The sequence below is a fragment of the Numida meleagris genome, chromosome 12 (assembly GCF_002078875.1).
Source record: "Numida meleagris isolate 19003 breed g44 Domestic line chromosome 12, NumMel1.0, whole genome shotgun sequence".
Classification (NCBI taxonomy): Eukaryota; Metazoa; Chordata; class Aves; order Galliformes; family Numididae; genus Numida; species Numida meleagris.
Window position 1 is genome coordinate 9,715,441 of NC_034420.1, and position 27,644 is coordinate 9,743,084.

The 27,644-nt window shown below is 53.1% G+C and overlaps 2 protein-coding genes across 5 annotated transcripts in view; one reads left to right on the forward strand and one right to left on the reverse strand.

The window, feature by feature from the left end:
• Positions 3,411-12,656, reverse strand: ZNF346 (zinc finger protein 346). 2 transcript variants are annotated; one of them, XR_002442699.1, is made up of 7 exons: positions 12,543-12,656; positions 12,341-12,444; positions 12,164-12,256; positions 10,890-11,040; positions 9,792-10,031; positions 7,092-7,240; positions 3,411-5,759 (listed from the first exon to the last, which is right to left on the reverse strand). XR_002442699.1 is itself a non-coding variant. In XM_021410138.1 (7 exons), the coding sequence occupies exons 1-7, from the start codon at positions 12,601-12,603 to the stop codon at positions 5,654-5,656; spliced, it is 849 nt and encodes a 282-aa protein (XP_021265813.1). In that variant the 5' UTR covers positions 12,604-12,656; the 3' UTR covers positions 3,411-5,653. The 2 variants fall into 2 exon arrangements, 1 of the variants encoding a protein (XP_021265813.1); XM_021410138.1 differs by having other exon boundaries at positions 7,092-7,185.
• The window catches only part of LOC110405141 (hexokinase-3-like), a 38,985-nt gene continuing 24,333 nt past the window's right edge, over positions 12,993-27,644 (forward strand). Inside the window, exons 1-4 of one of the 3 annotated variants that reach the window (XM_021410128.1) lie at positions 12,993-13,149; positions 16,524-16,681; positions 22,992-23,082; positions 27,280-27,404. In XM_021410128.1, the coding sequence (XP_021265803.1) occupies positions 16,532-16,681; positions 22,992-23,082; positions 27,280-27,404 (366 nt within the window). In that variant the 5' untranslated portion in view covers positions 12,993-13,149; positions 16,524-16,531. Of the gene's footprint in view, positions 13,150-16,523; positions 16,682-22,991; positions 23,083-27,279; positions 27,405-27,644 lie in introns of those variants that run through there. The other 2 variants (XM_021410129.1, XM_021410130.1) reach the window with 2 other exon arrangements.

A 27,644-nucleotide genomic window follows, 5' to 3' on the forward strand; every position in this document is an offset into this window, starting at 1 on the left:
GCCGCCCCCGACCCCCAACCCCCGCCGAGCGTTGCCGGGCGCCGTTCCCGTGGCGGGGCGCGCGGGCTAATTGCTGCGGCCGCAATTAGCGCGGCGTTATCGCTGCCGGGGCCATCAAGTGGCCGTGACCCCCATTAGGAGCCCATAAGGCTGCGTCGTAAAACACCGCGGGGCTGCGAAGCGGGGCTGGGCCGGCCCTAATCCGCACCATAAACGCCTCTCCGCGGAGGGACCCCCGGCACCGGCAGCGGCCCCGGTCGCGTCCCGCTTCCCCGGTCCGTGCGGGAGCAGAGCCGGGAGCCGATCCCCGCAGCTCCTCCTGGAGCCGCTTCGCAACGGAGCAGCGGCGCTGCGCCGTTCGGGGGCTGCCACCGTCAGCCCCACCCCGCGGGGCCGTGACTTCGGGACGCAGCAGCGCCGCATCCTGCGCGCGGCCGTTCCCCTCCTGGGGTCCCGCTCCCCTCCCGGAGCCCCCACGGCCGCAGCCCCCGGCAGCTGTTCCGCTCGGCGCATTCCTGCCGGCGCGTGAAGCGGACGAGAACATCAATTTCACGGAGCAGCAGTCGCCTCCGCAGAGCTTTGCGAAGCGCCGGAAGCGCAGAAAAACGTTGGGTTCAGCTCAATTTGAACCAAACCGAACCAAAAGCGGGGCGCACGGAGAAGCCCGGCGAGGCCGAGGCAGCGGCAGGGCCCTGGGTGATGGGAGCGGCAGATCCCCTGCGGCTGACTGAGGAGGGATGCACGAAGCCCTGGAGGAGAGCTGGGAGCCCGGGATGGGCGCTGGGACCCCCCCCCCCCTCCCGTATCCCTGCCTGGCTCCTGCAGTGGGGATGGAGCCGGGTGGGCACATGGGAGCGGGGCAATGGGAGCCGTGCTGGCAGCTCGCCACGTGCCAGGACAGGGCAGTGGGGTGCGGGCTGCGGGGAGCTGCTCCCCTCCCAGCCGTGGGGCCGGGGGCTCGCGCTGCCTCGCTTGATTTATAGCAGCAACTGAAGGCAAACAAAAAGCCCTTCACGGCAGCACAGCCCACCGCCTGCCGCCCGCCTCCGGCAGCTCCGCCGCAGCACCGCCACGCCAGCAGCTCAACAAGGGGGGATTGTGCCAGCGCCGGATCCCTGTGCCACAGCACGGCCCTGCCCTGGCACCCTGCTTTGCCACGGCACCGCAAGGAGCACGCGTCCCCACGGCCACCGAGCTGCCCAGGGACGGGGTGCTCAGAGGTGGGCGTGGGGTGGATGGGGCAGCGGGAGCTGCTCTGCCCTGTGTCCGAGGAGAGGTGATCCCCACTGTTTGCCTGTGCCCAGCCGGATCCACAGCCCCGCTCACGTGCAGGGCCCCGCGGCGGCAGCACGCACGAGGGGCTGGATGCAGGGGCTCCATCCTCCCACCCCTGCCCCTTCCCCCAGGCAGTAAATCATCCCCACTCCCGTCATGAAAGGCCCATGTATGCGCTGCCGGCACAGGGAGCCTGCCTGGTGCCAACAATATTGCTCTTGGAAGGCAGCCGGGGCTGCAGGAACACAGCCGCCCCTTGTGCCTGGCCCCAGCACTCGCCGCCGGTCCTGCTGTGGTCGCACCTGCGGCCAGCGCGCTCGGCCGGCGGCTCCTGGGGGGGCCGGAGCCCGGGGGGCTCTTTCCTCCTGGAAGTTTCTCTTGGCCTCTCCTGAACGGCTGTTGTTTGGGGCTCAGGTCCCCGGCTCTCAGCACCCCATACGTGTGCGGTGTCAGGATGCCGAGGCCGAGCGAGCGGGGTCACAAGAGCCATGCAAGAGTAACCGCCAGCTCCCTGCAGCCCCACCACCCGTGGCACGTGGCATCACTGCCACTGCCACAGCCTGCAGGTCAGCCACGCTGGCGTCAGCTGCAGCCTCGTGGGCGCACTGCTGCTGGGCACGGAGGGGCTGGCCATGGGACACGGGTCCCAGCCCGGCAGCCCATCCTGCAGAGTGGGCTCAGGGCGGGAGCTCAGTCCCTGCTGCCCCAGGAGCAGAGCGCTGCGTTCCTGCCAATCCTTATCTCCCACAGGGAGGAACTGATGGAGCAACCCAGCCAGGTTAAGGTTTAACCAGGCACAACTTGGCAAACATGAACCTGTTGTTCCCTTTGGGGAGGTGAGAACACAGGGCCTGGCCTGGGGGCTGCCGAGTGAGGGATGTGGAGCCCCTGCAGCAGGCACCATGCTCCTTCCAGGGTCAGCAGGGAGCACCCTGCAGCACAGAGCGAGCGGGGAGGTACCCATCCCCCCTGCAGCCCTGCTGAGCACAGCCATGCCATGCTCAGGGATGAGCTGTATGGGTGCTGCCACCCAGGGCGCTGCACACCCCATGTGCTGAGCAAGCCGTGCCGCAGGACTCAAAGGCAGGATACCCCAGGAGCAGCAGGGTGCTGCGAGGCAGGAGCTGGGCCACCCCTGCGCTCCCAAACCCTAATGGCAAGCAGGCACCCAGCCCCACATCTGCACCTCATTTACTTGCTGAGACAGCGGGGCCACAAGGGAGGGCGGTGGTTAGGGCTGCAGACAGGGCTGCGCTCCTCTCCAGCTGAGGGGGTCCCAGCGCTGTGCTGTGGCTCAGCTGGACAGGCTCTGCAGAGCTGGCTGCAAGAGGGCAGGGGACGGCGGCACTTCCGCAGGGATGTGGCCGCGGTGGCTCCGTGCCCTGTGCCTGCTGCCAGCACGGAAAGCGCTGGGGCTTGGCCACGGCAGCCGCAGCCCCGGCACAGCCAGGTGCTGCCCGCAGGGGCCCGGGCAGGCAGCGCTGCTGTGGGATAAGGGCCACAGTGTGCCCAGCCTCCCCGAGCACACGGCCCCATTGCCAGACTGCAGCTCCCACGGCGTCGCGCTGCGGGGTGCCTGCGGGTGCTGCAGTGTGCTACCAGGGTGGAAGGGGAGGGCTGGAGCACATCAGCCAGCCTTGGCAGCAGGACAGAGCCAGGGCAACGCACAGCTAGGCACAGCCTCCCAGCAACGGGAGACACCACGGCTGTTGGGCACCCATCTGTGCTGTGCTGTGCTGGGAGCACATCCTGCCCTGGTGAGGCGTGGTGCAGAGGAGTGGCTGCGCACCATCACTCCGCTCCCACGCTGCCAGAAAACGGCCCAGTGCCCCGTGGCTGTGACGGATGTTTTCAGCGCAGGCAGCACAACAGCCTGTAGAAGAGCCAGCACCTGCGGGTGCAGACTGTCCTATCTTCTCCCTGGCGACATTGGTGCGCCCCAGGCCACACAGACGTGCCAGAGGAGCACAGAGGAAGGCACTTGGCGGCTCTGTCCGGATCTCAGGGTGCCTGGGGATGGCAGATGGGAACACAAGACGCCCACCGCTCCCAAACACGTCAAAGGTGTCTGTATCCTCTGCTTTGAAGGATGACAAAAACCCAGGAAGGGCTATAGCAAAGAGGCAGCACCCAGATGTAGTAATAAACACTCTATTTGGAGAGCTTCACCTTAGGGAAACAGCAGATACATAAACATCATGTACAGAGGAAGGCAAAACTGTCAGTACACAGACTGGAGTGACACACCGGACTGGGCAGTGCTGGAAATGGATCCCTCTTGGTGTCAATGCATAGCACATCTAGCAGGCACCTGCCCTCGTGCAGCGAGACGAGAGCTAAGCAGCGGAGATTGGAGCTGGAGGCCATCCAGTGCCACCAGGCACGCAATGCTTCCTTCACTTCATTGCAATTTTCTGCTGGTTGATCAGCTTGCTTGGCTTAACAGGACTCCCTCTGAAGCAGGAGGCTAAGGTCAGCCCTCAGCAGCACAGCAAGACTGGAAAACATCAGGAAGGCGAACCCAGACCAGCAGGAGCCCGTCCTAAGGGGAGATGGCAGATCCTGCGCAGGGCGAAGGCAAACAAAGCTCGTGCACAGCCTTGAGCGGGGAGGGAAGGCACTCGCTCCAAGTGCGGAGATGAGCAACCAGCTCCCTCTCCTCGCTTAACCTGACCAGCACGTGCAGGGTTTTGGGAGTGCCTCCCCAGCCTGGCTCTCAGCCTCGCAAGGGTGGCAGCTGCTCAGCCTGGAACGCAGCACCGGGAGCGCAGGGCCCCAGAGTGCCCTCCAGCAGCTGCCGCGGCGGTGAGAGGCAGCGGCTCTGCTCAGTGTGTCCACCACCTCCGCTCCTGCTGGCCAGGCAAGCCCCTGTTCTCCTGCCCCGTGGAAGAAAACCAATGGCACTTGCCACAGGCTGGTGAAGTCTCAGCTCCATGGAGGCACTGAGGCTGAGACAAAGCTGCGGGGTGCCTCATGTGGAGTGCTGGTGCTGAGCACAAGGCCAGCCCGACAGCACAGCTCCCACGGTGGCCAGCAAAGAATGGCACTGCCCTAGCTCAAGGGCAGAACATCTGAAGAACTCACCCAAAATGCACAACAGCCTCAGATGCCCGCCCTTCCTTCCAGGGGCTCTTCTGACAGATCCAGTACATTAGCACCATGAGGAGACCATCTGTCTTAATTTCTGGGTTTGAAAGACAGAGCATCTCTTCTCCATGATGGTACAAATGCGTAAGAACTCTGAGGAGAGGGGTTGGGCAAGTATTGTCTAATGAAGGACTAAGTCAGGTTTCCAGAGGATTTGTAGCTATTCAGCCAGCTAACAATTCGACCAAGCTATACTACACTATTCTGTTATTTCTATACTTTTCTCCTCTACTTTTTTTCCTTTAAAGTTCTCCTTCTCTATTACTATTTTGCTGGCAGTAGGGAAAACGCTGCACTCATGTAGAGACCCTGACAGAACTAGAGATGAACTCTTCCTGCTCACCTTCCTCTGCTGATTGCATTCAGGTCTCGGAGATTTCCACCACTGCCAAGTTTGGCTGAGATTGGTTTAAGTTATGGGGGGGTAAAGACACACACGGTGAATGATCACATACACCTGTTTCCATAGGAAACCAGGCTAAACAGTTTCTTCCTTCCACGTGGAAATCCTCAGAGTGGAGGGCTGAGCTGCCAGGAGAGCCAAGAGCTCCAACTCCTCCGCCCGCCCTCCGCTCCACCAGCAGCACTGTACACCAGAAATCACAACTACTTGTTAGACGCCAAACAACACAGCTCCTGAACCACGGGCTGCAGTGCTGCAAAGGGCTCTGATGGCAATCAGTGGCTCACAGAATTCTGCACACAAACCTGCCCAGAGGAATCACGACAAAAGATGTCTTGCTGCCATTTCCTATGTTAGGCCTGTAAAATGCCAGGCAACACGCACAGCATCCCATTCACACCGCATAAATGCTGCTCGCTATGGACTAGGAGCTCTCCTCCAGCAAAAGACACCTCTAAGTGTGGGCTGCTGGCCTCCAGGGGCAGGAATCCACTGTTTGCTCTGGTGAGGGAGGAGGTAGATGTTAACCAGCTTGTTGCCAGACGCTCCTTATACCAGATACACACTTCCTCTCACACCGCACCCACCTTTTCAGGAAGCAATTACACAATGAAAACTACTCTAAGGGAGTGAAGTATTTGCTGTCTACCAAGTCCCTTCCAGCTGGATCCTTTTTCGGACAGATTCAGTCCCCGTTCTGCTCAACGGGTGCATACAGGAGGGTAGGGCTTTGCTTATCCATAGAGGGATAATGAAACCATTGTGGGCTGGCAAAGGATGTGTGTTCTTGGGCCACCAACAACTCCAAGAACGGTGCTGCAACTTGCTCTAGAAGTCTTGGCTGAAGTAACTGTAGCCTCCTGGAGCAGTTGTTTCTTCCCGGACATACTGCTGCGGTGGGAACGGTCCTACAAGCGGCACTGCTCCCGGGATCCTGCACATGGGAGGGAAGAGGAGGGAAAAAAGGAAACAATGTCAGAACAGTTTGAAATCTGTCAGCTGCAATCACTGCTCAGAAAGCATGGCTGCCAGCAGAGTAACAGCCTACTACAGACAAGTCAACAACTTGCCAGAAAAGCTTCCAAGTGGATTCTTCCCCGGTGTGTGTGTGTGTGTAAACAGACACCTTTAGCATGGCAGAATTAGCTATTGCTTAGCTCAAGGACCGTGAAGAGCTTCCACTACAAAGCAAGTTACCCTGGCTCTTTTCAGACTGCAGAAGCTGGCCTGGAACAGGACTTAACAGCTAAATCCAGAAGCAGCTTTCTGAAAGGGAGTTATTTGGCTGGAAAAGCTGGAACAACATCCATGTCCTTAAAGTAAACAGTTATGTGTGTGTGTGTTGGGAATGCCTTCAGTGCTATCTTTCTAGAACGGGCTAAATTCAGGCTAGATGTTTGCCATCCACTGATCCTGCTGTGCTGTTAAGAGTTGGCTTTCATGACGGGACAGACAGAGCTTAAGCCTTCCAATCAGCTACTCAGACAGAGTGCAATGGGGCCGTTATTCCACAGGTACACAGTGAAAGATTCCAGTTTTCCTCTTGGTCTCTCTGGGAAATTTGGTGAGGAATCTATCACCACTTCAGCCAGGATTTCCTAATACCTCTTTCTTCTAACCAGCTTCTAAGCTGTCTAACCACCCCAGGTCTGTCATCAACCTTCCTTAAGGTAACGCTTTGAAATCAGATATCTGAATTTTGCCAGTGTCCAGAACAAGTACATTCAGCATTAATCATTTCCCTGGCAGAAGATGAACAACACATGCAGGGGATTATCCTATTTAATTCACCAGTTGTGAGACCAAGTTCAGAAATACAGCCTAGGTTTCTGGAGCATGCTGACTACATGCCAAATTTTAAAACATGCAGCTCCAAAAGAGACTAGAATGACAAGAGGACCTCCACTAAGCCACTCTTTGCTTTAACTCAAATCCTGGTTCTTACAGAAGTGCTGTTTAACAAGAATCAGAATGGATGTGCTCGCTGCAGTGGTCCACGCTGACCTGAACCTCTGAGAAATGAGAGCAGCTGAAAGACACTTCTGCTACAGCAGCATCCTGGAGCTGTCTGCAGGGGAAGCTGCTGAAGAGGCTGAGGGGGTGCAAACCTACACTGGTTAATTGGCTCCAGAACAAACAGCACAAGCTTGCACAAAGCACATTGTTCTGTTTGTGAGGGTCAGCTTGAACTACACATGCAAAACTGCATTTAAGCTACATTTAAAACAGTTTGAACAGCAAAGCTAGAAACAAGAAAGTTACTTACTGATTCTTGTGTTTGAAGCCACTGATGTGAGCTTGGTACTGCTCTATGGAGTTCAGTACTATGTTACATGTGTTGCAGGGGTAGCCTTTCCCAGCTGAAACAGACATCAATGTTAACACACACAGCACAGCTAGCCAACAACTTGGTGCCTGAGGTAGAAACAAGTGAGATAATCAATCACTTGATGTGTTAAACAACTGCTAAACAAACCAAGTAGCAAATGAATAGCCTGACCAGGCAGGGAAGTCACAGGATCCCATACCCCACCTGATACTGGTCAGACTCTGGTTAGTGGCACGAGGGAAGCAGAGCCAGGAAACCTTTCCTGATCAGAACACCGGTTTGTTATCTACAAAAACAAACACACATTTCCTGTAACCAGTTCACAATATCAGATGAGGTGAAAACCTAGCAATTAGTACACCAAACCCGATGTTATACTGCCTCTGCAACTCCATTTTTCTCCCAAATTCCCGCTTCTCCTGATCTGTAGGTCTCCTAACAAAAATCAAGGGAGATATCGAATTCATAAACTTGATGTTTCAATTAAGAAAAAAAGATGGAAAAAAAAAAGCAGCCAGAGGAGATTATACACAACGTCAAATTCCACAGCGCAGCGCTTTGCTCAGCCTGGCTGAGGTGCCAGCTGGGAATACTAAACTCTATCCTCGAGCCATTCAGTTACAGTCAGTGTATCAGTTAACTGCAAAAAAACCCCAAAAGCCTCCAACTTGCACCAGGCAGACCAGTGGTTGTGCGTAACATGACAACAACGGCTGGAATGAAAGTTCTGGGAGTCACAGATACCAAACAAGCAAGCAAGGCAGCAGAGCTGGCCACAGAAGCCTGTAACGGGAAAGTCCTGGCATTCATCCCTGCGACATTACGTGCTCCTGAATTCCAGCTCTCTGGGGAAAGGCTCTGCCTGGGAGTCTCACAAAGTAAACACTTCCTTAAGGGGAAAGGGGACACTCGCTCTAGGGGCGCAGAGCAGCGTAATCACCAAGTGAGAAGCACAACACGTGATGCAGCAGACACTTCCCCATCTGGCTGCTGCCCCACAGAGATTTCAGACTCTAGTGGGCACCATTTAACTCTCAAAAATGCCTGGGCTTGGATGTGAAGGGCCACAGGAGCTGTCACAGCCCTCACACCCACCTCCCTGCATGACTGAGGTCAAGATCTTCCAGCTGAAAATCAGGCAGACAGGTCCTTTAAGCTGCACTCCTGCACCCCACACTGATGGCTCCTAGAAGAACTTTAAGCAGAAAGGCATCTAGGTGCTCTGCTATGAAGGACATGTCTTCATTTGGTGAGGGTCAGATCCCAACAGGGAAGGTTTAGAGACCAGAGCCTTTACAAAAGTATAGGTCAGAATTCAAGCCCAGTTCTATAAAAGAGAACGAGAAGCTTGGGCTGGGAAGAACTATGCTGGCACGTCAGCTTGGCATGGCTGTCAGCACACAGAGACAGGAGAAAAATACATCCCTGACTGCAGCCTGCCCCACCAGAGCAGCCCCACACTACACCAGGGCTCTGCAGCCTTGCCTGGAACAGCTTAAGGGCCACAAAGATGTGGATGGAGATACTCCAGCTCTGTAAGCACTCCAGAGAACACATCGATCACACGGCAACAGCACTGCCCTCCTACCCAGCCTGGGCTGGGGCTCCACAGCCTGAGTCACAACAAAATGGAACCATTGATCAGGCCCCACTAATTAGGTAAAGAGCAGATGGGTAACACAAGATATGAAGCACCTTTTCCATCTCCCACATGACTACACAATGTGGGAGAGAATATTACTGGGATAATTGAGTTTCATTTCTCATAAGTGCTACCAGTAGCTAAAGGTGGCCCGCAAAGAATTAGAATAATTAATCTTCTGCTTATGGGTGTTTTTATGACAGAGAAAGAAGCCCTCGAAGAAGATTTTAAGATGATTTGTCTGCTTATTATTTACTTCAAGCATCCAGCAGGGTACTACACACTTCCTGGTCCAACAGAAGGATGCTGGAAAGAACAAGGGAGTTCACTGTGAGCTCCTAATGCTTCCACTGGACTCCAAGGGCTTTCATCATGTAGAAGCACTCATAAGGAACAGATCATAAACCAAATGAGTGTTAACTGTCTGCTTAAAGTTCCTCCTTAATAGCTCAATTTTTTCCACATTCCTGCTCGCTCCAAAGTGAGTTGCATTAGTTCATCAGATGAAGTGCCCACACAGAAGCAGAAAGCATTCAGGGAGAAATCTCTCTGGCTTTCATTTGCTTTGAAGCAGCAGGTGCAGTTAAACCTATTTCTTCCATCTTTGCCCAGTCCCCTAGACATTTTTTAAGCATCAAATGCCACTTTTATCTTTCCATTTTGGATGCAATCCACCTAGCTGGAAACAGCACTGGCCAAAATCCCTGGATTATCTGCACAGAGAATAAAAAGGACACGTACTCAATGAGACAACATTGCAAAACACAACTTCAAGCTCGTCACGAGCAGCCTCAGCCTAAAAACCTCTCCTGCTGCCAAGGCGTTACAGTATCAACCAGATCAGTCTTATGGGACATCATCAAGATCCTCATCACGAGCAATTCTCCCCTGCTCCCTCCACACAGACTCCCTCATCCAGGGACCTGTCGGATGCACACTGCTGCTCTCCCACCCTCCTCTCCAGCTCCTTACCAGCCTGCCTGCTGAGAACTCACCCAGGAAGGACGATGCTGGTGCGTCAGGAGATCGGCCGTAGCGTGCCATCAGCTTGTGTTTGGTTTCTTGCTTTCTGTGCTTCTTGCCCACGTAATGTTGTTTTGCCATAAGGGGGTTGTTGAAAGTGGCATGGCAGAGGCTACAGAACTTGTCTGGGTCAGCAATGTCCTTGTTCTCTTCATTAGAAGACACAGTAGAGGTGGGGAGGGTAGCGGGATGTTTCTGTGGGGGCACCACTTCTGTAGGGTGAATCCAAACTCTTGGTCAGTTAGATACAAAAAAAAATAAAGAAGGTAATTTTACTTCCCCAAAACATGCATTAAACAAACAAAAAAACACCCCAAAACCAAAACCATAAAACAGCCCCCAAACAAACCTAGTCAGAGGATGTCAGACCTCTTGATAAATCTGTGTTACTCCTGCCTCCTCCCTTAACACTCCAGAACTGGAAGGCACATGGTAAGACAACTCCCAGTGGGGGCACAAACACCATAGAGGAGCTAAGCACCTGTGAGCTCCTCTCACACGGAAAGGGCAGACGCCGGACCACGCGTGCAGCCATTCCTTCCTGAAGGCTCCTCACAGCCAGGGCCTGCCTTGAGAACGGGCCACAGCAGATAGCAGAGGCAAAGCATGAGGTCAGGACAAGCACACAGCCACACTTCGCAGCGACACTCTCCCAGCCTCCAGCCGTTTGCAGCTCAGAAGTCCCTAAACCACGGAAGCTACAACCCTGTACTGAGCAGCCCTGACAAATTCATCTCACGGGCGTTTCACCGGTCGTTTCGGTCCCTGTAACCTTTCAGCAAGAATCATGTTCTGTGACAAGATATTTCTACAGCTGCACGAACAACAATGGGCTCTGTCCCACTCCTTGTATGCAAGAAGGAACATTTAGCCAAGCCAGCCCATCAAGAGGTTGCTGAAAAAGGCTGTGGTTCTGGAGGTGTGCTGCTGGCCTTCCCTGTTTCACAGGCAAGTGCACACACACAAAAATGAAGACGTATGTCCAGTGGCACCTCTCAATGGAAAGTTGTTACATGCAGCATTTTCCTTCTTTGAACTTCACAACACGAAGGCACTGCAGACAGACATACCTTCCACTTTAGGGGACTGCTGCTTCACATTCTTGGCATGAGTCTTCCCCAGGTAGTGAGACGTGGCCACAGCAGGAGAGGAAAAGGTCATGTTACAGATGGGACAACACTTGTTCCTGTCCTCCCCATTGCTGCCTTCCTGCTTGCTCTCCTGTGCACACAGAACCACAGAATGGCTGAGGCTGGGAAAGCTTGTTACAAGGAGGAACTATAAGGCATTCAAGAAAACTAGATCATCAGAGACACTGAATGTGAAGTTGAAGCTGTCTGACTGAATAGGACTTCCATGGTGCAGCACCATCCTCTCCTTCATCGGACAGTGTTCCAGCTTCAGATTCCCTTTTTTTTCAGTCTGTTAGTGAAACACTACAGGTAGAGGAGCTGTCAGGACCTGCATGAGCCCAGCACAAGGCTAAGTGCATGGCAACAAGAACTGATCCATGCCCCACTCCCTAAGGTGTGAGCTAAGGAGCATAAACACTGCTATCAGCCAGGCCATCAGCAATGTGATGCCACCTGGGCAGGCAGCAGCAGTCGCTGCTAGGCCTCACACTGCATAAAGGCAACCTCCTTCATCCTCTCCTTCATCCGTACAACAGATTTGTGAGGGTTAGGGATTAAAGCTGAAGCAATCACAGAAGTAGAAGCTGTTTCCCAAACAAGTCATGGAACAGACATGCGACAGGGTGCTCCTCTTGCTGACCAAGAAGCTGAAATAAAGCTAAAAAAGTGCAACAGAAAGAGGAGTCCAGCGAACCATGAATGCTGCACTGCACTGTCAGTGAAATGAAACACTGCACGTGCACAGTGGTATTCCTGACAACTTGTTGCTTCCCTGTTCTTCGCAGAGGAGCTTTCAGTAAGAGACAACATAGAGTCATAGAATGGCCTGGGTTGAAAAGGACCTCAAAGATCATCGAGTTTCAACCCCCCTGCCGTGGGCAGGGTCACCAACCACCAGACCAGGCTGCCCAGAGCCACATCCAGCCTGGCCTTGAATGCCTGCAGAGATGGGGCATCCACAACCTCCTTGGGCAACCAGTTCCAGCGCGTCACCACCCGCTTGAGTGAAAAACTTCCTCCTAAAGTCTAACCTAAATCTTCCCTGTCTTAGTTTAAAACATGCGGTTCTTTAGCAGGGAAAGGCATCAGGAGCCATACTCACCGACGCAGCTAAGCCACAGAACCCTTTCTAAGAGCGCAAGCAAACAAAAGGGGCGCGGGCAGCACTCAGCTCGGAGCCCACGTCCCCGCAAGCCAGGCTCTCCCCTCACCTTCGCGTCCAGCTTCATCTTCTTCCCGGGCGCCAGCTCCTCCTCGCCGTGGATGGAGAGGTACCTCCGCACCTTGTTGGCGTGCTTCTTGCTCTGCGGGCAGCGACAGCGTTACGCGGCCCTGCCCCGCCCTCCGCGGCCCCCACCCGGCCCGGCCCGGCCCGGCCCGGCGCTCACCTGGTAGTGCGCCAGGCGCTGCGACTCGGAGATGAGCAGCGCGCTGCACACCTTGCACTGCGCCTCGGTGAAGATGTGCCCGTTCTCCCGGATCAGCCGCTCCACTGCCAACACACACCGCGCTCAACCCGAACCGCTCAGAACTCAGCCCGGCCGCCCCCGGGACGCCTCCCGGGCCGCTCCCCCGCCCCGGGCCGCTCACCTGCCTCCTTGCCCACAGGCAGCGCCGCGGCGTCCCCGTTGCTACCCGCCCCGTCCGCCATCTTGGCCGCCCCCGTCGCTCTCGCGAGAGCCGCGGTCGCCTAGCGACGGCGGGCGGGGCCGGGCGGCTTCCCGCGGGAACGCCGCGCGCGGCACGTGCTGGCGGGGTGAAGCGGCGACGGCCATGTTGGTTGCGGGCAGCGGGGGGGGCGGGCTCGCCTTATCCCCGGCTGTGCGGCGGCGCCATTTGTCGCCGCGATCGCTGCACGCGGAGAGGCGTGGCGTGAGGTGGGCGTTGAACGCTTTTCGAGTCAAGGCTGGAAGACTGCAATTAAATTAGGTGACACCGTTATATTTTTTTTCCCTGGGTGAACTCGATCAGGAGATAAGATGGGGGTATCCCCGCTGCCCCAGGAGGCTCCGAGCGGAGGAGACCGCAGTGTTTCCGCTCTGTTCCTCCCGCTGCCCTCGGGCCCCGCCGCCGCCCGCACGCGACATGGCGCCTCCCGCCTCGCCCGGCCCTGCCCTCCTGCCTCCCACGTGACGCGACGCCGCCGCCGCCATCTTGAGTGAGGGCAATGAGGCCTCCTCCGCCAACTTGAGTGCGGGTAAGAGACCCGCTGAACGCGGCTCGGGGAGGCACGGGGATGGCGAGAGGGAGCGGCTCCGCGGCCGCGCGGTGGGGCGGGAACGGCGCGTGGGTCCCCGGGAGGTCCCGGGCCCCGGGGGCGGCTGTGTCCCGCGGGGCCTTCTGTAACGCTGCGGGCCGCTGCCCTGCCCGGGGGCTCGCCGGGAGCTGGGCCGCCGCCTCTCAGCGAGGGGAGCTCGGGGCCGGCCCCGTCACGCGGGGTGAGCCCGGGAGCGGCTTCGGCCCCGGTTCGTCTCTGCCTCGTCCCCCGGGCGGTGCCGGCGAGGCCCGGCTGGCGGTGATACTGAGCGGCCCGGGGGTGTCCGGGGGCGGCCCGCAGAGCCTCCCCGCGGCGGGGGGCTCCGGTACCGACCCCGCGTCCCCATCCCCTGCGGTACCGCTGGGTTCGCTCCTGCCGGCCGCGTCCCGTTCCCTGCAGCAGCCGCATCTCTGCCCTTCCTCTCGTTTCACCCAGCTGCGGCCGCTCCCATTCCCCCCACCGCTGTGACCCCCCGTACTTCCTCCCCGGGTTTCACGTTCTGGGGAGCCCTGACCCCGTCCGTGTCCACCTGCAGAGCCCGAGGGCCGCGGGTTGGGAGGAGGGCTCAGCACCGTGTCAGGGCGCAGGGTGCCCTCCGTGGGTACTGGGACGTGTGGGGGGAAGGACGCTTCTCCCCTTGCTGGAGACAGAGCTGCAATGGGCTCGTTTGGAGGAGCTGAGCAGCACACACCTCCCGCAGAGCTCAGCGATGCCCAGTGCTCGGCCTGTGCGGCCCTTCCCGCAAAGAGCCGTTCAGCAAACAGATAAACGCTGCGAGCACCTCCTGCCCCCCCGGGGTGCTGCAGGCCGTCATGTTGCAGAGCGCCAGCTGCTCCCAGCCTGGGGGGCCCGGGGCTGATGGCTGCAGGGAGCTGCGTGGCACTGACCTGAGTGCACGGCACTGCTGCATGCCTGGCAGCACCACGTCCCTCCCTGCAAGCGGGGGGGGGGTGTTGTTTACCACGCGCCAGCCTGAGTCTCGAGCGGCTCTGAAACTCATCCGGGGATGAGAGTCATTCATTTTTGGCTCCGTTTTCAAGCATTTTTCAAGCTGTCACAGCTTGGCAGGGCTGGAGCTGCAGTGTCAAGATTTAGAATTATTCTGTCGGTAATTGCTTTCTGATTCATCAAAATGATAGATGAGAGGGAAAATGACAAATAATCACAAGTTGGGGATCTTCAAGGATATCCCTAAAAATGTGCCTGGGGAAGTGTGGCGTGTGCGAGGCCCTTGTCAGGGGGTCACCTTTGCTGTCAGAGCGTTTGCAAGGAAATTCTCTTGAACTCAAAGTTGTAAAAAGCGAAAAATTGGAAAACAGGTCCAGGACACAACCCGCAGAGGTAGGTTTGGCTAATTCAGGCTTTCTTTCACTGGACCTGAAAGCAGACGTTAGCACTGCCGACACCAGCAGCGTCGTTTGCAGAAGTGCTGAAAGCAAAATGCAGCTTCTGTGCTCGGCTTCCATACCTGGGGGGTGTGCTCTGCTGCTTGTTTTCTTCAGCTCTATCAGCTGGGCTAATAAAAGCCGTTGCCGCTCTCCTACTCACAGCGTCGCACAGCTACAAGTGATCTCTCCTTGTCTTGTTCCCTTAGTTACACTCACAGAGAGGCTCGTTGCCACAAGTCCCTTCGTTTTCAGCAGTGTTGTGGGAGTTGTGTGGTTACATCTTTTACATCTTTTTTTTTTTCCCCCCCCTTTTTAAATGTTGGAGGTAGGTGAGTCATCGTAACTCCAGCTGATACTGCTCGCTGATCTCTTATTTAGCGCAGTGCATCGAGCGGAGGGGAGAGCTGGTGATACCAGCATGGATTTTAACAAGAAGCAAAAGGAAACGCTTTGCGATTGCTTGTTGCTGTCTGCTGCATTTTGCCATTGACGTCTCCAAAAGCAGTGACCCTGCCCAGGCTCGGTACTGGGCTATGGGCAGTGTGCCAGAACCCCGTGCGTTCTGCTGATAACGGGGTGCGGTTCCCAGACGCCGGGTGGGCAGCGGAGTTCATCTCTCTGGGCAGAGGGCAAAGAAACCATTTGGAGCAAAAGGTGAAAAATGGAGGAAGTATAACAATGATATTCCAGCAACAGCCAGGGTTCAGCTCAGCTGGAGCAGAGCAGCTTTGTGTTTGGCAAGAGCTTCTCTAAAGAGCAGTGCTTGTTTTTATTTTCCCATCCCAAACAGACAAGCGTTTTGGGACTGCAGTGATGACTGCAGCCGCTTCTGGAGCTGCGCGTGCAGTTTGTACAATATTCTGTCTTTAGAGGGCTCAGCAAGTCTTCAGTGCAAATCCTTGCTCACCAGATAATCATCTTTTGCCTCCACACCAATGTGTGCAGAGGAAGGGCGACAGGCGAGGGAAGCTCCTGCATGCTGCAGAAATTCACAGGCAGCACGTGTCCTCCTCTTGCTCCAACCTGGACCTGGTGCTGCTCAGCTGTAGGAGGAGGAGTGCACCCCTGTTCTGTGGTGCTAATGTGGCTCTGAACTTCGTGCTCGCAGTGTTTCCACATGTAGTGGCTGTTTGCAGTTCTGTGATGCTACAGGAGAGGGTTTGGCTCTGTGTTGCGTAACGCGGGGTCTTTTGTCGCATCTTGTCTGCCTCTTATTTTAGACCTCGGCAGTGCATTTGAGCTATTTCAGTGCTCACGAAGGAAGGCAGAGGGATCCTGGGAAGGACATTGGTCTGGGAGCCAGCCAGCTTGAGCTGCCTTTCCAGCTCTGCGCTGTCTGTGTGTGACGCGGGGCTCGCTGCTCACTGCCCTGTGTGCTTCCTTCCAGCAAAACCAGAGCTGATGGTGCTCAGCCATCTCGTAGGGCCTCCCTGGTTCCCAGCTCAGGAAGCGCTGAACGCTGTTGTCGTGTTACCTGCTCTTGTTCTGATCCTGGTCCTCTTCTCCCAGTCCCCTTGGTTTGATTCAGTGCACCATCCCAGGGTGTTCTGCACCAGGGCTGTGTGGGGGTGGGAAGCCTGGGGTTGTGCTACGGGCACTGCTTTGGGGCAGCGTGCTGGGGAGCATCAATGGTTGAAGCGAAGAGGAAAGCCTCATCGTGCTGGAGCAAGGGCTCTGTGTGAGGCGCTCGTCTGTTGCTGTTCCCCTGAAACCCTTTTTCACAATCAGCTCTAATAAAGCATTCTTAAGTAAATGAGTGGTGACAAGCACGTGTGGCTCCCAGTACTGCTAAATGTACCACGCGTTGTAATAAGGTTCTAATGGCTGGTGTATTTTGCCTAAAAATAGTAAAAGAAAGGAATGTCTATTAGGGGAAATCTAAATGAGAGGGAAACAAATGGCTTTTAGTCTTTCCCTCTGTTTCAGAGTGAAGGATGCCAAGGAGAAGGAAGGCCACGGGGGGCCCTGACTCTCGAGGTCAGGATGGAGAGGAAGAGGAGGAAGAGAAGAGGGGTGCAGCCAATGCCAAGAAGAAGCGCAGCTTTGTGGACGCGTTTATTGTTATATCCGACAGCGATGGAGAGGTCAGTGCTCGGCCCGTGCCAGCCCCTGCTGCTGCAGGAGCACCCTGTGCAATGTGCTGGGGCATGTCATGCCGTTCCTTTTCTTTTCTGTGGGATGAATCCAATCCTATTTGGCTAGGAAATGAATGGTGTGCTTGGTGAGGGTGAGTTATGAGTCTGGGATTTGATAACCAAATCCTCTCAGAACTGAATTTGAAACGTAATTTAAAAGTAACCTTTCCTCAATCCCTTTACAAATCTTTTTTTTCATAATTTTTATTTGACTGATTCCAGCTAAACCGTAGAAACGTGATTCTGTATTATCTGCAAATAGATAAGAAAATGATTCAGAACACGGACTTCAAGTAGCTCAGACACAGCTGGTGTCTGGTAAACTGATCCTGCATTACAGAAGTCTGAATTTTTAACCCGTTGCCGTAGGGCGTAAAGGTGAACCGTGCAGTAGGTGTGACACAAAAGCTCAGGTCACCGATCCCTGGCGTCATCTTATTAACATGAGGCTCACCCTGCAATACTGAGATGTTTGTGCCTGTTACACTGATGCTGGGACACGTGCAAGAACTCCCAGCTGGAGAAACCCAGAGCTCTGAGAATCTGTCCTCAGCTTGAGGTACACGAGAGAAAATTATTAGAGTCATTTTTATATGTATGACTGTTGAGGCTTTGCTCTGTCTTGCCTGTGCTTTGGGATCCTAAGCTGCTTTTTGTAATTCCTCCATTTTCAAAAGCATTTCAGTTCTCTCTCAAGCTGTAGATCTTAAATCAAGTCCTTTTCGTTCCCACATCTGGAGCATGAGTCTCTACAATAAGGCGATTATCATGTGAGGAGGGGAGAAGCACTAGAAATAAACAGTAAAAAGCTGTAGGGCAAATGATATTGGATGTTTTTTCTTCACATTGTCTGAGTTCTTTTCCATTGGGAAATTCCCTGAAAGAAATGGAACATATGGCAGTAATAGTTCATTGGGGTTAAACCCTTAGCTCTGCAATATGCTAAGTTAACTTCAGATGTATGCTGCATCACTGGCCTTTATTGTGAAACCTATAAGGGAAAAAAGAAATCAGCAGCTGTAAGAGATGCTGCAGTACATAAAAGATCAGGACCTGTTATTGTCTACAATTATTCATCTCAATGTGCACGTATCTGAAAAAGAGGAAACAAACGTCTCCTAAAGCACATCTATAAAAAGGTTAGGCTCCCTGACTGTTCTGTAAGTTTGTCTATAAACAATAAATTCTGATGGCATAATCGGTCATATTACAGAAAAGGATATGCTCAGAGAGGCCGTTAAAGAGCCAATTAGGTTCTGTTTAAGTGACAACAGCTCAGTCGGTTGAGTGAGTGGATTTATTCAGTTCAGTCTCTTTCTTTTTGTGAGTCATCAGCTCCCAGATCCAGTGCCACAGTCTCTTGCAGCGTCGTTTTCTGCAGAACCACCCAAAAATTCGATTTGCATGGGATCTCAGAAGAAAAAAACCTGTCTGTTTTGTGTAACTGTCACAGCTCTTCAGTGTACGTCAAGTTGGATTTCAATTTCAAACCCTGTAACTGTTGTTCTTGCTCCAGTAAGACCTTGTTATGTGTTTGAGAAGAGGTGTGGGAAACTCAGATCAATAGCAATTTTAGAGAACAATACATTCTCAATTAATCTTGCATCTGTTAGGACATGGTTCCTTATGAATCAAAAGCTGCAAGGACAATTTGGGCATCATTGATTCAATGGCTTTCTTCCTTGGCAGTCTCTTGGCAGGTATCTATGGAACAAGTCCCTAGTTCTGCTTCCAGACCAGCAGATCTTGTAGCAGCTGCACCTGGAAAGCCTCCAGCTTCTCACTTTTGATGATCTTTGGCAGACTGCCTCTCCCAGGAATTTTTCAGTCATGCTGGATTATCAAGCTCATCCATGTTATTTTGCCAAATTTTCTTTCTTTGCTCATGTCTATGCTGTGGCATCTGCAGAGCTGCATCAGAAGGAATTTTTCTGGACGTGAGGCTTTTTGATCTCTGTTATATATAATCCTGGATTCAGGGAACTCTTTTTTTTTTTTTTTTGTTTTTATGAAGGGTCAGACAAATTAGGAACAGTCTCTCTGGCTTTGTGGAAACAAGAGGAGATGATCTCCTTTGTGCACGCTGCTTCTCTGAGAGCACAGACATGGCGAGCAAACAAAGCGATTCCTTCTCCCCTGACTGTTCACATCCTACAGAGCACTGGGTGCCTAAATACGGCTCGTTCACTTGCACCCCAAGCACACAGCATTCCTAACAGTGCCCAACAGAGCTCTCTCTGAGCGTGGCAAGTCCTGCTTTGCCTCATGACCCCCCCCCCCCCAGCTGGGTTGCTGGTGAAGATTCTTTGACTCCGCTGAGTTTCTCTGAAGCGTGTCTGTCACCCAGCAGGAGGGGCAGGGACAAGTGCAGAGCGCAGCCAGAGGCCCAGTCGTTGTGCAAACCTAGTCGGCGGATCTGCAGATCCTGAAATGCTGCTGATCTGCTGCGGGACCTCGCAGGGGGCTCGCAAAAGGCGGCTTAATCCATTTCTTCTGGATAGATCCTTTGCAAGCTTTGCTTGCACTCGTAGTGTTCGCATGAAGTCTCACAGGCTCTTTCTGCCGGGTCTGCCATCCATCAGCTCTGCAGCCTTTGGGGAACGTGACAGTGCCGGCTCGTTCTGCATGGCAGCAGTGCCTGCCTCCCCCTAGGCGCAGAACATCCCTCTGTCTGAGTTTTCCTGTTCAAAGATGCTGAGAGTCTGAGTAAATACCGGCGTTTATCGATGTTCTGGATCAGATGATGTCTGTGGGAGATAGAGGGAGAGGAGTGCTTAGGCACTGGCTGGCCTTTGCTGGTCACTGGAAAGCCCTCTTTTCTTCACTGGCCTCCCGCTGCGTGTCAGAAACCACATCTGGCAGGAGCCTGCTCGTGTCTCGTTGTTCCACGCTCCGCTTCCAGCAGGTTTGTTCTAATGAGCTGAAAGACAGAGCAGAACCAAAACAGATTCTGAACTGAAGTCAGAGACTAATAAAGTAGGGTGTGATATTAATTTCAGCAGCAGCCTTGGCTAGAACCAAACGTGGCACTTCCAACATCTAATTAGCTTTTAAAAATAAATGAGTCTGGTTTTCATCTGCGTATTTCCCATGCAGGACACATGGTGTTTGGCTGTGCCCTATTGTTAGATGGTCCCAACTGCTATTGAGCAGCAAAGTGAAGCAGACCTTTTGACTCTACATTCTGCTTCTCCTGTAGCCTTTCCTTCCCTGAGTCAATAGAAGCTGATTTCTGTGGTTGATGATGTGGATTCAAGGGAGCAGGATGTGGGAGTCTGGCGAGTCGCTTCCATTTATGGGTTTTTAGAAGCAAGCAGAGCTGTATCTGTTTCTGCTGGTGGAGCTGGGTTCTCCTAAGTATGTGCAAAAGCATCATAAAATGGGAATTTGACTTCCTGCTGTCTGTTGAAACCAAGCAGGTTAAAAAACAAGGGAGAAGAATAGTGGCTGCCATCCACCAAGTGTGTGGGGAGCTTTGGAAACCCATTTTCCCCTTGATCTGTGTACAGTGCTGACAGTGAAATTGCTCATAAGAGAGCATCATAAATTAGACTGCGGAGCCTGACACGCAGAAAGAGAATTTGGATTCCTTCTGGCCATTACACTTTAAATTGACGGCAGAGGAGAGACGCTCTCCAGGCTGGCACTGAGCAGAGGTGTGCAGCTCCTACCTCACCTCAGCTATAGTAATTAGTTTCCCCTGGAAGTTGTGTGTTGGAGATGACCTTGTAACTGAGAGTACTGGTGGCAGTCTGGGAATATTTTAATTGATTAAGATTATTTTTGGACTAGTGATCTTATTAGAAAGGCAGTTGGTTGAGTGGCCCCCTGAGTTCCTATTATCCTTGTAGACAGATGAGCATTAAAAGGTTGGGTCAGAAGGAGCAAGCCCTGTTGTCTTCCCTGCAATTCCTTGGCCCCTTCTGTTCTTCGCATCCACACTCACATTTATGCAGAGCGCTCCGGGGCCTGCGGGGCTCTCTCCCAGTAGAGGTACAAACAGCCATAAATCCTAATTAAAAGGTATGTTCTATTTTCTGGTTTTAAAAATAAAGAAGATTTAAGAATTCTTGGAATTGAGATGTGTGTGTATATTTTGGCCCATCAGGATTAATTGGATTTGCTTCAGCAGTTCGTTGTGCTGTGGCCGTTCAGTAGAACGCTGCTGAGCAATTTAAACATCTTTCTCAGATGTATGAGGTTCGTACAATACGTGTCCTGCAATCATTTTGCTCCTGCAGCCGCCGCAAATGCCAACATTGCTCAGGACCCAGCACAGGGAGCGGAAGCACATACTGGGGATGCCCAGGACCTGGGCACGCAGTGACCCCAAAAGCTCTGGAGGTGCCCGAGCCCAGCGCTGCCCTGCAGTGCGTGCTGTAACCACGCGTCTCTGCGTGCCGACCAATGGCGAGTTTGGTGTGCTCGTAAATCACATCAGTGCCCTGGAAGAGAGCTGCAGATGAGTGTCAGGTTGACCTTCCAGCAAGAGTAAGAGTGATGAGGGAAGATTGATGCCTGGAGAGGAGAGCTGGGGATTGGCAGAGCCTGCGAGGATTACATTGCCCCAGAATGTGCAGCATGAGTTTAGCACCATTAGACAAAAGGAGGGAGAGGAGGAAAGGTGTTGCTCGCCTTCCTCCGGCGTGCGCTCTCAGCTGCGATCCTGCTTCCCTAGGGGTGAACAGCCCACGGGAACACCTCAGAAATGGGGTACAAGCTTGACTGGGGATGGGAAGAAGCCCAAAGAAACACCCTTAACGTGAGCAGGAGCGTGCTGCTGCCTTACTGTGAGCGGGCTCTGAAGTTGGTGGGAGTGAGGAGGGAAGCAGGTATTAGGGGATGTGAAAGCTGTGATGTATTAGGATTTCAGGAAACCACTTAATGACCCATCTCGCAAAACCTTACTTGGATAAATAATTCAATTTCGTCTAGATAGTAACGTTCCTGGATTGAAATCCTGCTAAAGGACTGTCAGCAAAGGCTGGTGATGAAGAGAAGAGAGACTTGTTCTGGGGAGATGTAAAGCTGAGGCCGGGGGGATCAATACAAAGGCTGTGTGTGTTTTAACACCCTCATTAATGATCTGCGAGAAGGAGCAAGTGGCGTATATCCATTAATAAAATCTACAGATAGAGCTCAAGCTGGAGACATCTGAACAAAACTCAGCGCTGGGGTTCGATCCAAAGGACTCCACAGGTTACAAGACGTGGGCATCAGGCAGAAGGAGCAGCTGACATTGGGAAATGAGCAGAGCCTCCACTTGCAGGGAAGCACTGCCTCACTATGAAGACGCAAAGGTGACACGAGGCAGAAGTGTGGGGCAATTTGCTGTAGGTCTCATGGGCAGCAGCACCCCAAGTGCGGCTGCAGACGGAGTTGTGCAAAGCCCCTTCCTGGCCAGGTGTGGGTGTCTGTGCCTAAAACGCTGTGTTTGATTCTAATCCTACCTGATTTAGAGACACAAATTGGAAGGGGTCCAGGGCCAGCCTTCGGTGATGTGCACGCCCTCACTTAAGCTGTTAGGACAGCAACTTGCATAAATGTGTGCCAATTAAGCCCGTGACCATTCTTGTTGCAGTCAGCGTGCTTAAAGCAGCGTGGACTGGGGTTGTTCTTATGGGTGATGTTCCTGGAGGCCGCTTGACTGCAGATTGCTGAAGTATTCAAGCTTCAAAAATGACACAGTTGTGGCAGTTCTCAGGGCGGTGTGAGGACAGAATGGCACCAGAACTAAATACAGCTGGCTTCTGCCCTTGGGATGCATTTGGGGTCCCCAGAAATGGCTGGGATTCTGGTTTTGGCCACTGCAGTCGTTTGGGCTGAGTACTGGTGGGCTGAATACTGGAAGATGAATGGCGGGAGGCAGCCCTGGCTCACAGGTATGAGGTGTTCACTCACAGAAAGGTTTTGTTTCTCCATTGTGAGTGCTTGAGAATACCAAAGTTTTAGCGAGGCCAAACACATTCTCTCTAAAATCATAGGCAGCAGGTGCAGAGCTTGGTGGTGACTGGCACGAAGTCTATTGTCTCTCCTACTTCTCTGTTTATGTCAGTCTGTAACTCTTTTTTGCTCGTTATGCTTATCACACTGCTTTTAATAGTTACAGAATGTGCTTGAATTATGTTTGAAATTCAAATTTCACACAAATAGCGGCTTGTTCTTGAACCAGTGTTTGTGTCAGAGTGGTGGGGGGGAGGGAGCTGGTAGTATTTCCTACATACTGGATGCTCTCACCATATTTTTTTTTCCATTACAGCAGGAGTCAAAGGAAGACAGCGGATTGCAAACGAAAAGAACAAAACAGCAGCTGGATAGAATGAAGTTTGCTGCTAAAAGAAAAATTGCACGTAGGTCTTGAGCGTGGGGCTGGGGGAAGCAGACTCGTGCTGAGCAGCTTCTGCTGTTTGTGTTTGAGATTATTTCTCTTGCAGAAAGGCACTGAGGGGCTTGGGACACACAGCTCCCCTTCTTAGGGGTAGAAGCTGCCTTCTGAATGTCGCTTGCTTGCTCCCCAGTGCTTCCAAAATAATTGTTCAAGATTGTCTGTACCTCACTAGGCTTTGAGATCAGTTCCGATCCAAACCTGATCTGGAAGTCCTGTCAGACACAAAGTGCTTTCTCACTCAGGCCTTTCTGCTGTACATCGTAGCGTGGGGCAGCCAGCCGAGCTGAGCATCGTGGCGGGGGGGTGTGAAGAGCAAGAGGTTTGTTGTACGTCACTTTGCTGTTACATAAAGCATTGATGCACCCACATCAACAGTGCTGCATGCTGTTCTGGTCTCTGCGTCTCAGGGATGTGGAGAGGACATCCAGGGGGAAGCTGCTTGAGTCATCATGGGATGAAGATGTGGGCCTGGGACCCCCCCAGCACGCAGAGGGAATGGCTGTGGTGTGGGATCAGTCTGCATCAGGAAGCAATGCTGAAAGTGAACACAGAGCTGTTGTTTACCAGCTCCAGCAGCCAGGGTGCACTCGGTGGAAATAGCAGGGGAGAGGCTTAAAATGGGTGAAGGCAAGTCATGCTTCACACAGCATGTAGTGATCTCCTGGAACTGCTTGTCACGGGAGGTTGTAGAGAGGTCAGCATCAGCAGCTTTAATGAGGGATTAAATGCATTCATGGACAACAGGTCTATAAACAGACGCTAGAGGGAAGGGGCTGGAATGTTCCCGCTAGCATCCCTCGCAGAGCAGTTGTCAGTGCTGTGGGTATAGGAGCGGAAGGACTGCTGTCAGCGTTCTGCACGGCACCGCTGGTCACAGCTGCTGGGCGAGGCGGGCTGCTGCTCTGCCCCAGCACATCGGCTCGCGTTGCTGTGCTCTGCGGAGCAGCCGTCCAGCCCGCGCGCTCAACTCAGACAAGTTAAATTCAGACCGCTTTAAAATGGGAGAGGGGCTGTCTGCCACGACTCAGAGCAATCGCTGAGCAAAATGGAGCCCGCCGGGGCTCCGCGAGCGGCAGCAGTTGGGCTCATCAGCCCTCAGAGGGCTTGTGCGAATTAAATTGTTTTTAATAGAGGCCTAAGGCCATGGCACGGAACAGCCTGGCTCTTGGTGGGAGCTGACATCCGCTGCGCGAGCCCCGCGTCAAATGGTGTCGGGAGAGGGGGGAGAGGGGATGAGCTCTTTTTTCCCCTTTCTCCTCGAAGAGACAGCACACAAAGCTCTGCCCTTGTGTCACAGGGGACTTGTGCTCATTCGGAGACGCCCAAACTCTTCATGTAGGCTTCCCTCTTTCCGTGGTGGGCTCCAGCGCGGGGCACGGCTTTGGTGCAGCGCGAGGATACCGCGTGTGTGCGGTGCTGGCTCGCTCCCCTCCTTTATCTCAAGCCGTAATTGGACTTTTGGTGTTTGCCTCTAGGCAAATTAAGATTCGAAATAGTAATTATTTTTTCTCGGGGTCTTTAAGCGAATCCTTTGAGGTGTGAGGCGAATCGGTCTTTTGTAACCGTTCGGTGCTTCTGGGTAGAGAAAATACTTTCTCCTCAAAACTGGAAAATTGCAGATATTTGCTGGCTCTGGTTATGAAGCGTGTCCTCCCATCTTCGCTTTGTTGTGGTTTTATTCGTTGTAACCTAAAGCCATAACTAAAATCTGTCTGTGACGTCTCATCCTGACGGGTAAATGGGAGTACAAAGACGTGAAGAAGTCTCCCTCTCGTTTGCCGGGTGCAGTCGGTGCTTTAAAGCACACTTCCATGTTTTTACTGTAATTGCACTTTGGATGCGTGGAAATACCGAGATCCCGCATTTCCATTATTTTTGAGTAAATCTCTTATTAGTAAGTGTTAGAGCTACAACTAGCGGGGTTTTGCATCTAATTCACTTTGCAAATGTCAAAATGGAACATAAATCGCTTAGCAAATTGCCATATTAGCATTTAAAAAGGCTCTGAAATGCTTTAATTTGTTTAGGGCTGCGATGTCTTAAAAACAGCCTCCCCCTGACCCTCCCTCCCTAGCACAGCCTCCAGCAGCCTCCAATGGCCTCCAGCAGCCTCCAATGGCCTCCAGCAGCCTCCAGTGGCTTCCAGCAGCATCCAATGGCCTCCAGCAGCCTCCAGTGGCCTCCAGGAACTGGAACGCGCTCCAGGCTCCTGCTGCTCACTCCCAAAGCGATACTTGCACATGCCAGGCAGAGGCCGCAGTGCTCTGAATCTCTGATCTGCCTCCGTGATGACCCCAGTAATCCACCTCCAGTTGGTAGAACACGGAGACGCTGGGCCATGGCACGCAGCTGCCCCAAGCTGTGGGGTGAGGAGCACGTTGGCTCGCCGGGAGCCTTGCTCTTGCCACCAGCACGCCAGGTGGAATTCAACTTGAGCATTCCCCGTCCCCAGAGCACCTACTCAATTGGAACGTGAACCAAGCGCGTTTTGTTTGTCGCTGGTTTCTGTGCCAGAGGCAGCATTTGTCTGGCACGTTCCCTGTCCCCAGAGGGGAAATTGCTGTGCCAGGGAGGGAGAGGAAAACAAAATGTACAGTAGTAACTCGCCAAAAACTGTTTCTTTATACTGAGCTTCATGGCTGTTGATAGCCCGAACGGGAGAACACTTAGGCCCCCGTTTTAATTTATGCACGTGGGAAGTCTTGTGTTGCGGGAATGATCACGTGCACCCGTTCCCTTCCACGTGTCAAAACAAGTGGGGTCTGGCCTAATTGCCGTGATGGTTTGGGCAGGGAAGCAAGTCACGCACTCTCTGAGTGCTGGGGAGGTGTTGGTATTGTGAAATGCTGCCGTGGGGACAGGAGCCTTCTCGTACCCTGGGCAGTTGTGTGCCTGCCGTTAAAGCAAGCATGTTTTGTCCCTGGTCCCTGCTGGCTGGAGCACTACAGAGTGACTTTGTCCAAGGACAAAGGATCCCCACGAGCCCTGTGTGCGCTGTTGTCTGCCTTCGCCTCGACCGCCGCCTTAATTCTTCAAGAAATTATTAAGGAGAAATTACACGTCTACAGCTAAGCGCTGATTTAGTAGGACACGCGAGAAAATCTAACGGCTGGTAATCAGAGCAGCCAAAAAACGCTGCAGGTCGCATGTTTTAGAGCTCTCGGAGCCCATCAGAGAGCAGGGCGCTCGGTTCGTGCGTGAGATGGCTGTGCAGGATTCTGCCTGAAGGAGGGAGCGGGTTCTGAAGGAGATCTGTCAGTCTGTTGCGGGTGTGGAGATGTATTTTTCAGCTCCTGAGAGTGCTGTTGAGTTGTTTTCCACGCTGCGCTCTGTTCTGCAGGCATCGTATATTTTGAGCGTAGTGGAAGTGTTGGATTGAATCTAAGTAAATAAGTGTTTTCCAAAGTAAGTAGCTGCGTTGTTTCTAAATAGCCGGTCTCAGCTTCTAGTTTGCCCTGAACGAGGAATATTTCGGGAAGAAATTTTCTGCTGGAATAGCAGTTATGACTGTAGGAAACCTGTTTCCCATGCATGACTGACTCAGTGATGCAGTGGAGTAATGATGTGAGCAGAAGGGGGATGTATGCATGTAAAAGATCCTTCGTAATACCGCCGAGCAAGTAACATTATCCTCCATGGAGCTTTCCACCTGCAGCTTGGGGTGAGCAGCGTGCGGCTCTTTTGCTCTTGGTTAGGTCCCCTGTGGTACTGCAGATATCTTTGTGTCAGAAGGCAGCGAGACATGCTATTTGGCTGGAAATAAAGTGCATTAGGGAGGATCTTTATCCTGCCTTACTCCTGACTCTATCCTGTATAAAATGAACACGATTTGGCAGTCTTTTCCTCTCTCTTTTCACACAGGTTCTGTAGCTCTAGAATATGTTGTTTGGTGAAGGCAGTAAGACATTGCCTTAATATACCCAAGGAGTCAGAATTCAGACTGCTATAGAAACCCTAACTGGGGTTCCTGACTTAGGTTACTTGTTCTGTTTGGTGTTGCTGATGCCTTTCCAGGAAAGCTGAGGTTTAGCTGCTTTGCTCTGCATTCCTCCTGGGGAGGTGGGACTCTGTGGACATCTCTCGAGATGCTGGATAAGTGTAGGGTGTTTGCATACACCTACAGCTGTGACATGACTTCATCCTTTTTCTCCTACTGTAGAGATGACTGAAGAGGAACAGTTTGCACTGGCCCTGAAAATGAGTGAGCAAGAAGCCAGACAAGTGAACTGTCAGGAAGAGGAGGAAGAGGAGCTCTTGAGGAAGGCCATTGCTGAGAGCCTAAATGTAAGTGTGCTTCTGTGAAGAGGCTTACTAGGGTTCTTCAGCAGCATTGCTTTTTGTGCTTTCTTTGCCGTGCTGCGCAAAAGAAGACTTTACTGGGTGCCTTGCAGTTTCCAGCAGGAGCTGGAAGCAGAGCAGTCGCAGTGTAGTTGTTCTGTGCCGTTCCTAATGAGTGGCACATGAAGTCTCCTATTTTGGGGTACGCTGATTTGACCTGGGGATGCAGCACACAGGTTTCTGCAG

Coding starts and splice junctions, on each gene's coding strand:
- ZNF346 (XM_021410138.1), bottom strand. CDS start 12,603: ATGGCGGACGGGGCGGGTAGCAACGGGGACGCCGCGGCGCTGCCTGTG. Junction 11,041..12,163: donor AGATGAAGCTGGACGCGAAG/GTGAGGGGAGAG, acceptor CTGTGTGCACAG/GAGAGCAAGCAGGAAGGCAG. Junction 5,760..7,091: donor GGCTTCAAACACAAGAATCA/GTAAGTAACTTT, acceptor TCCCATGTGCAG/GATCCCGGGAGCAGTGCCGC.